Below are 8,763 nucleotides of genomic sequence, written 5' to 3'. Positions count from 1 at the left end.
ATGAGCCTAATCTTTTCAATTTATATCAGGTTAGTATAATCAGTATTATACTTCAAGGAATTACTATGCAAAATCATGGAGTACTTAACCTGGCTCTGATGCCAATGATAGAATTTAATCAACGTTTTGTACAAGATTTGTGTACCTTTGATTGTTGCAGCGGAATGAAATTTATGAACTAAATTATTTGCTCCAAATCCTTCTTTGAATCACTAGGAAACAAAGATGGTGTTTCACAAACTAAATGCTTTTTGTTGTGTCTTTAATCTAAGTCTTTTTGAGTTTTTGTTGTTCTTCCTGTTTTTCTTTTCTGAAGCGTTGAAGAAAAAAGCAAAAAATAACTTAATTTAAAGAGGAGAGAATAGTAATTGTTCCCACCCCTTTTTAAATTAATATTTATCTTCTTCTTTTTTTCTTTTCAGAAAAAAACAATCTTGGATTGGATCGGGTCGGGTCGATCCACATGGGCGACCCAAACCCAATACTTACAGGTATACATTTGCATACAACAAATTTGGTTGAGAATCCATCTTTTTCATTGGATTTAACTCAAGATTTTGAAACATTTACAGGTTCTATTGCGAAATCTAAAGCTTTTGATTCAAACACAACAAAGAAAGAGATTAAATCTAAGTTTATCAATGACCCTATCTATACGGGGTTAAATGACTCCGAGTTGATTCCTGTAAAAAAAAATAGTACAAAAAGCATATTCAAGCAAAAATGACTCAAAAACAAATGATTATGTTGAAATGGACCAACAAGTAGCAGATGATTTTGAGGTATAGCCATGTTTTCATGTTTTCATTTTTTTCCTTGGATAATTTTAGTTGTATATGACACAATAAATGAATTGTAATCTCAGATAATTGTATTTATTTTATAATTAACATCAAGCATGTGTATGCATAACTAGTTGTGTTATTGTTTATAATTATACAAGTCCAATTGATATATACAACTACAACGGTTTGTATAATGAAGTTATGTTATTGATATACAAATATTTAAATTAATGTTCTTTATTAGGGGTTCCAATTTATATACATGCTTACAGATTGCATGTTATTGTACCATGACACACTGTTGACAATGTATATATCCCACTCAATGTATAAAATATATTTAAATATATATTTAATTATACAATTATTTATTATACAAATCAAATAGTAACATACACAAAACTGGTAAAAGTAATAAAATGTTATTCAATTATATTCATTTGTTGACTTAAATTATATAACGACTTGTGTAAAATCTACTAATATACAATTCAAAATAGTAATATATTCAAAACTGATGCAATTAATTGAAATTTACTAAATTATATACACTTATTGACTTAAAGCATGTAACGAGTTGTATAAAATCTATCTAATATACAAATCATATTGTAGCTTATACAAACTGCTACAAGAACTCCAAAATTACTAATTATATTAACTTGTTGACTTAAAATATAAAATTCATTAAATACACAAATAATTGTAACATATATAAACTAACCGAATTAATCGAAAATTATTCAATTACATTCACTTGTTGACTTAAAATATATAACGACTTGTATAAAGTCTATTTAATATACAAAACAAACTGTAATATCTACAAATTGTTAGAAGTAATGGAAAATTACTAAATTATTTTAACTTTTTGACTCAAAATCTATAACAACTTGTATAAAATCTAATATACAAATCACATAGTAATATATACTAATTGATACAAGTACTTAAAATTACCAATTTTTTACACTTAGTTGATTAAAATTTATATCGAATTGTATAAAATCTGTTTAATATACAAAACAAACAGTAACATATACAAAATGATACAACTAATCGAAAAACACTCAATTATATGTTTAGACAAAAAAATCAGTCACAAACAATCTTAGTGTAAAATTTGATACCAATTATATACATCTACAAATTATTTTCAAACAAATCAACTAGTCCATATAGAATGCCATTTTAATTGATATCCGTAGTCAATAACACAATAATACAAATTAAAGACGAATTAACCAAGAAATATATGAAATCAGATAAATTGAATGTAGTCAGAAAACTATACAACTCATAATGAATAGATTCTTATATTTACGTTTTCGTTGTTCAAGCCACAAAAATAAATTAATTGTTAATGTTCTAATACAAAATAAGTTTTGATTAAAGGAAAACCATGAATAGTCCTCAAAAGGAAGAAGTCTTATTTTGGTAACGTATCCTAATTATACTAAATTACCTTTAATTAAGACATTCCTCAATTAATGCTTAATTAGTTAAGTATAATTAAACAGATTTTTTTATAATTAATTATAAATAGGCCAAATTATACAAATCATAAACATAATAGCTATTTAAACTATAGCTATGATACGTAAATAGACAAACTATAGTTAAGGAGACCTATTATGTTTTCTATTGTAGCTGTTTGTGAAATTTTCCCTTATTTTTTTCTATTTTACTTTGTGTGTTTGTGTCAATTGTATATTTTATCTCGCTCCCTCCCTCTATAGCCTTTTTTTTTGTATTTATCAATCGTATATTTGAGCGCGCTCTCTCTCCCTATAGCCTTTTTTCTTATATTTTATTTCGTGTGTTTGAATCAGTTATTATTATTATTATTATTTTACTTTTTAGGCTTTTCTCTTTGTTCTATTTTCAATGCACATTTCCACGTTTGATATATTTTTCTTTGAAAAATTTGAGTGGACAACTTTGAAGAGATACATATGCATATTCATGTATCAATGTATCTATGATAAACGACTGGAGACTTTAAGGAGATACATATGTGTATTTGTGTATTGTTGGCAGACGAGGGCAGTTTTGAGGAGATACATATGTGTATCTACGGGTGTCAAATAGGCGGGTTAGATTGAAATCGGAGATATTAAAATGAGTTGAAAGAAAAATTGGGTTGGTTTCTGACCTGCCCAAGTTTACTTTGGGCTCCAATGGGCTTAAAAATGGGTTGGATCTTGACCTGCCCAAATTGATCCGCTTAATCTCAATAATTTTAATATGTTGTTATTTAGGTTTTATAACCACAATTTGAATTCGTTGTTATGTTTGAAAAAAGGTAAATTATTTATTATATATAAGAGTTATTTTGTTTCTTAAATCGTTTATTTATGTCCCCCCACACCAATTAAATCTTAAACCTGCCAGGTCAAAGGTGGTTGTGGCGTTATTTGGTAGCTACATTGGAATCAATTGACCAAGACCTAACAATCTCCAAAATTAAATAATTAATTAATCATTCTAATTTGTCGCAGTTGAGGAAAATATCCCCCCCCAAGAAATAGAGCAAACATAGAAAAAAAATTAAAAATTAAATAAAAAAATAAATAAATATATATATATATATATATATATATAAAAGATAATTATTAATTTATATGCTTTATATAATTTTTCGACAAAAATTTTATGTCTGAGCACCAGTACTAAATATGGTTACGCCACTGGGTGCTGCCCAAATTAGACTCTTCAGTCCACATTCTACAACATTTCTAGCTAACATCATTGTACTCTCACGTTGAATTTGAATAAACAATTAGCCATCTTCATTGGTCAAAAGATAGCCCACAAGTTAACTACTATAAATTGGCAAATGAAGAGAATATCAACTAGCAACACAATATAATTTAGTTTCTTCTGAGGGTTTGTCGTGGTTCATTAGTTTTCTAAAAGCTATATACGACAAAATCGCCTATACATCATCACTAGTTTACAATCGGAGGGGGTTAAGTTATTGCACACAAAAGCATCATTTTTCGTGCTTGTAATTTAAAATAATGGCGAGATTTGTGGACTTTATTTTATTTCTAATTCTTTTAGTTGCTTCGATTAATCTTTTGATTTCTGAAGCACGTCCTCTCAATATTTTGAAGATTCAAGGTCTTGGTTCTGACTCCAATGAAAAGGGAACGTTTGATTGGTTAAGTTTGGGTGGTATTAAGGATGGCCCTAGTCCTGGAGTTGGCCATAAGTTTACAAACAGTCAAACTCTTGGAGGAATTAAGGCAGGCCCTAGCCCTGGAGTAGGACACAAAATTGTCACAGGCAATCACCAATAGTGACATTAATTTTTGGGCTACCACAATTTTTTATTACTAATATTTATTTGTTCCATTCTTTGCATGCTCTCTGTTAGCTAGGGGGTTTGGAATATAAGTTAAATTTTTCAATAAATTTATAGATTTTAATTAAAGTTATTGTACTTTGCGGAATTCATACTTTTCATGCTAGCTACACCTCAAGCTACTTGTATCGGCAATGCTAATTATAGGAAATGAAAAGATTCTTAGTATAGTTTTATGCTATGATTGTATAATGCTGCCGCAGCTGATATATCATTATATCTGCGTACTTCAATTTACATTTGGTCTTTAATTTTGTGCCTTTATTTTCAATTCGTGAAACATGAGTTTACTAATGAAAGCCTAAGTTTATGATTTGAGTTATAACTAATAATTAAGACAAAAGTGAATACAGTAGTATTTTAAGGAATTGGTATTAACCAAAATAAATAAAAAATATGTTAAGCTTAAAAAAATTGGTTATTTAAGTTTATTTTTTTTAATCTCACTTATTCTTTTATATTATTAGTCATACTATTGCTCTTACTGTTGTTGTTTTTTGAGTTCCATCACTATTCGTGATTTTTTTATACTTCGATTATCAATTTACCTATAATAACTATCATTTAGGATGATTTATAGGTTATCTATAATATTTAATCATAGCTAGCTTCATTTAAATTATTTCATTTTCTATATGTTGTTTTGAATTATTTCTATTTTTGAGATGATGATCTATTTAAAATAATAATTTCTCTATATTCCAAATTAAAACCCACGTAAGCTATCTTCCTTCCTCCCTTTCTTTTTTCTTCTCCGATACCCAAAGTCTGGTAGCTACGGAAGCACAGAACACGTGTCATCTTTTGAGTTTCCAAGTCCCTTAATTCTAAATTAAAGAAATGTTGTTAACCCCTGTACTTCCATTTCCATTCATTTCAGTCCCCAGAAACTTCCAGAACCTAAAATCCCCGTCATTCTTCCTAATACGTTCCTCATCGTCGCCGTCAATGGACACCAATCCACAACCGAAAAAGGTAGCAGTCTGCGGCGGCGGAGTAATCGGAGTTTGCACCGCCTACTTCCTATCCAAAAACGGCGCATCCGTAACTCTAATCGAACAATCCTCCGTCGCCTGTGCCGCCTCCGGTAAAGCCGGTGGTTTCCTCGCTCTAGATTGGTGCGACGGCGGTCCCGTCGCGTCTCTCGCACGCGCCAGCTTCAATCTACACCGCTCACTCGCTCAAGAGCTTAATGGATCAGAATCATACGGTTATCGTCCACTCACTACTCTAAGTGTCTCTGTCACCGAATCATCATCATCATCATCGTTATCATCATCTTCGTCATCGTCGATCCGAACTGGGCCGATTCCGTCTTGGGTCGATGGCCCAGCTAAAAGCCCACGAACAATTGGATCAACTGACAGTACGGCCCAAGTCCATCCAGAGATGTTTACGAAAACGCTACTGTCGAAAGCGATGGAGGATTATGGAGTTGAGCTTGTGATTGGTAAAGTAGAGAGAGTGGAAATGGCGGAGGGGAAAACCAGAGGAGTGGTACTGGAAGATGGGAGGGAGATTGGTGCTGAAGCAGTTGTGTTGGCACTTGGGCCTTGGAGTAAGAGATTTTCTGTTTTGGGCTCGCTTTTCAGGGTTTATGGAATTAAAGCCCATAGTATTGTACTGGAACCGAAAGAAGCCAATAAGATCACGCCACATGCACTCTTTCTCACTTATTATCCGGCCCAAGGTGGAAAGCCCATGGACCCAGAAGTATATCCTCGTCCAACAGGTACTATCCATTTTTACGGATTCAATATGCACTTGTCAATATTGTCCAAGAGTTTATGGTAGTAAACAGTGATAGGAGAATTTTCGCATCTAACCATTCAAAAATAACTTAATTATGCTTCATAACTATAATTTGCTAATTACAATTTGTAGCTACGTGTTAGAGGGAGGAGGGAGGAGAGAGGCGAGCGAGATTGAGAGAGGAAAGAGAGGCGAATTGTATATGTATATTTGTCAAATTATTATATATATGTATTTGTATTTTTGGCGAGTGAGAGATTGAGAGAGGAAGGAGAGAGGCGAGCGAGATTGAGAGAGGGATGAGATAGGCGAACGAGAGAGGGCAGATAGTCGAGAGAGACGAATTGTATATGCATATTTGTTAGATAATTGTATATATATAACTGATATACATATGTATTTGTATATTTGGCAAGCGAGATTGGGAGAGAGAGGAGAGAGGCGAGCAAGAAAGGACAGAGAATGGAGAGAGGCTAATTGTATTTATATATCTGTCATATAATTGTATATATATGTGTATAATTTGTATTTGTATATGTATAAAAGAGGACATGCTACGTAATTACAACTAAAATTAAGATGTGTGCCGTAATTAATTCAAATCATAGTTATGTTAGCTAATTAACTAGTAGATGTTTACTTTTCCACGTAATTTTCCCTTCAATCAATTACAGGTGCATTAGAAAAAATAAAGCACCCAATGTATAACCAATACATTTTATTTGATATTATGGTATGTATAATGCAAAAAATTCAAAGCATACATTAGCACGTTTAAAGATATAATTGTCCCTCGAAATCCTTTCTATTCTAGGTCCTTTTCACTATATTTGTTCAAGTTATCTTTTGTAAATAAATATCTTTTTAGAAATTATCCAATGTCTGTTATTTTTAATATACCAAATCAAACAATGTTCAGACATGGTATCTTAATAACTAATGTAAGCATTACTAATACATCTTATTCAACATTATTCTTATACACTCTACCAAGCATTCCTAATTGTATTACAATTTGCAGAGGTAGACGTAGCCTTTTTTTTTTTTTTTTTGGTGCTTTCGAGGGGAAGTATAAATATATATGAAAAATCTTAATAAGTATTAGATTTAAATTCATAATTTTAACGTTATAATGAGCTCAATGATGAGAATTTTAAAAGTTAAACTAGTTAAGTTAAAATTGTGGGATCCGCCTCTGGCAATTTACATTCAAAGAATGATCTCTCAATTATATTTGCCACAACAAAGTAGTGTATTAGCTTAATATAGAGTGACTTAAGTTTGACAATTTGTTTTAAAATATATAGTAATGTTGTTTAAACTTGTCATTCATATATAGTAAGTTGGAAAAGGTATTTTAACTTCACTATTAGAGACAATGGTGAGCTAGTTCCTTCATATGTGTGTGTAATAGTGCAATATCATCGTAATTGTGTGCTATTACTTGGTTGGCTCTGTTGCGAAATATATTTCATTGGGACAATGTTGATCCCTTTATCTTCAATTAGTCACTATAAAATTAGAATTCAATTATTAGCATTTAAAATCGTCGTTCTTAAATTGAGAACCCATAAAATTGGATCTTGGTTCCACCTCTAATTATAAACATCTCTACTTTTAGGAAGGGTCACTAAGAAGTTGTTTTAATTTATGGCTTGGTATTATTGCTTTGTTGTATGGTTTTCAAAAATCAATGTTTTGTTCCATGTTCATTTCATTCTTCTCTAGTTCTCTAAAGTTAAGCCTACATGTATGCTATTGTTTGATATGATAATTCACGATGTACACGAGTGATGCATCCATTTTTTGAGTTCGTATCCATGAATACAATGGGTCCTGCCTACCTAAAAATTCTTCACCATGTTGAAAGATGGAGAAGGTTACCTGCCAATTATTGCTTAGTTCTATTTTCAGTGAGCTGCCTGATATTGAAATGAAAGTGTGTTTCTTTCCAACATGAACGAAACATATGCCTTGTTTTCGTATACAAAACAAGGATTTGATTGAGTTAGAGTGTTATGTTTTACATGTTCTTCAGGGGAAGTTTATATATGTGGAATGTCAGCTCAGGCAGAGGTTCCAGATGATCCAGAGCAGATAACTCCAGTTCCTGAATCAATAAACGCGCTTAAGAGAGTCGCTACTACTGTGTCAAGCCATTTAGTTGAAGGGGAAGCGGCTGTGAAGGCTGAACAAGCGTGCATCTTACCTTGCAGCGAAGATGATGTGCCAATTATCGGAGAAGTTCCTGGATTTAAAGGCTGTTATGTGGCAACTGGACATAGCTGTTGGGGAATTCTCAATGGACCTGCCACTGGTGCAGCTATGGCCGAACTCGTTTTGGATGGACATGCTAGCATAGTTGATCTTAGTCGATTTGACCCCGGAAGATTTGCCAGCGCTCTGAAGAAGTAAGATGTCTATACACAAATCATCTAAAAGAGGAAAGATGGCTTCAGAAACTTGGCACTGCAAGAAGCAAAGAGGTAATTTGTTGAATGAAGAACTTGTAGTTGTCAAGTGTTCTGAAACTATTATCCCCACAGTAAATATCGAGTCTGTCCAAGAAAATAAGGTCTTTATGTAGAGACGGACTCAGAATTTGAAGTTTTTGTATTCGTAATTCTAATTCTTTTAAGGTACGAGGTTCTAAATCAATAATTTGTTACATATTTAATGAATTTTCGACCGAACCCGTAACTAAAACACTGGCTCCGCCCATGTCTAGACACAAAGCATGTTGATCCACTGTTTGTGTCCGGGACTAACTTGAGCAGAATGTTACAATATCTAAAGTTATTTAACTTTAAGCTTCTCATTTTGTTGTTGATGGGATGCTTTTATAGCATAGAAATA

At 32.1% G+C, this 8,763-nt stretch overlaps 1 protein-coding gene across 1 annotated transcript; it reads left to right on the top strand.

Annotated features, from left to right (window-relative positions):
- The first annotated feature begins 4,995 nt into the window (after nt 1-4,995).
- LOC125810316 (putative oxidoreductase TDA3) lies at nt 4,996-8,527 on the top strand. The gene is made up of 2 exons (XM_049489822.1): nt 4,996-5,887; nt 7,946-8,527. The coding sequence occupies exons 1-2, from the start codon at nt 4,996-4,998 to the stop codon at nt 8,320-8,322; spliced, it is 1,269 nt and encodes a 422-aa protein (XP_049345779.1). The 3' UTR covers nt 8,323-8,527.
- Nucleotides 8,528-8,763: the final 236 nt, after the last annotated feature.

Source organism: Solanum verrucosum, unplaced genomic scaffold (assembly GCF_900185275.1).
Source record: "Solanum verrucosum unplaced genomic scaffold, falcon-dt-bn FXZP01000038.1, whole genome shotgun sequence".
Classification (NCBI taxonomy): Eukaryota; Viridiplantae; Streptophyta; class Magnoliopsida; order Solanales; family Solanaceae; genus Solanum; species Solanum verrucosum.
The sequence above is the reverse complement of the archived record's forward strand: the minus strand, read 5'-3'. Positions and strand labels throughout refer to the sequence as shown.

Excerpts from the sequence above, each read along its gene's own strand:
- LOC125810316 (XM_049489822.1), top strand. The coding sequence starts at position 4,996 with ATGTTGTTAACCCCTGTACTTCCATTTCCATTCATTTCAGTCCCCAGA. Across the intron at positions 5,888-7,945 it reads AGTATATCCTCGTCCAACAG|GGGAAGTTTATATATGTGGA; the intron begins GTACTATCCATT and ends CATGTTCTTCAG.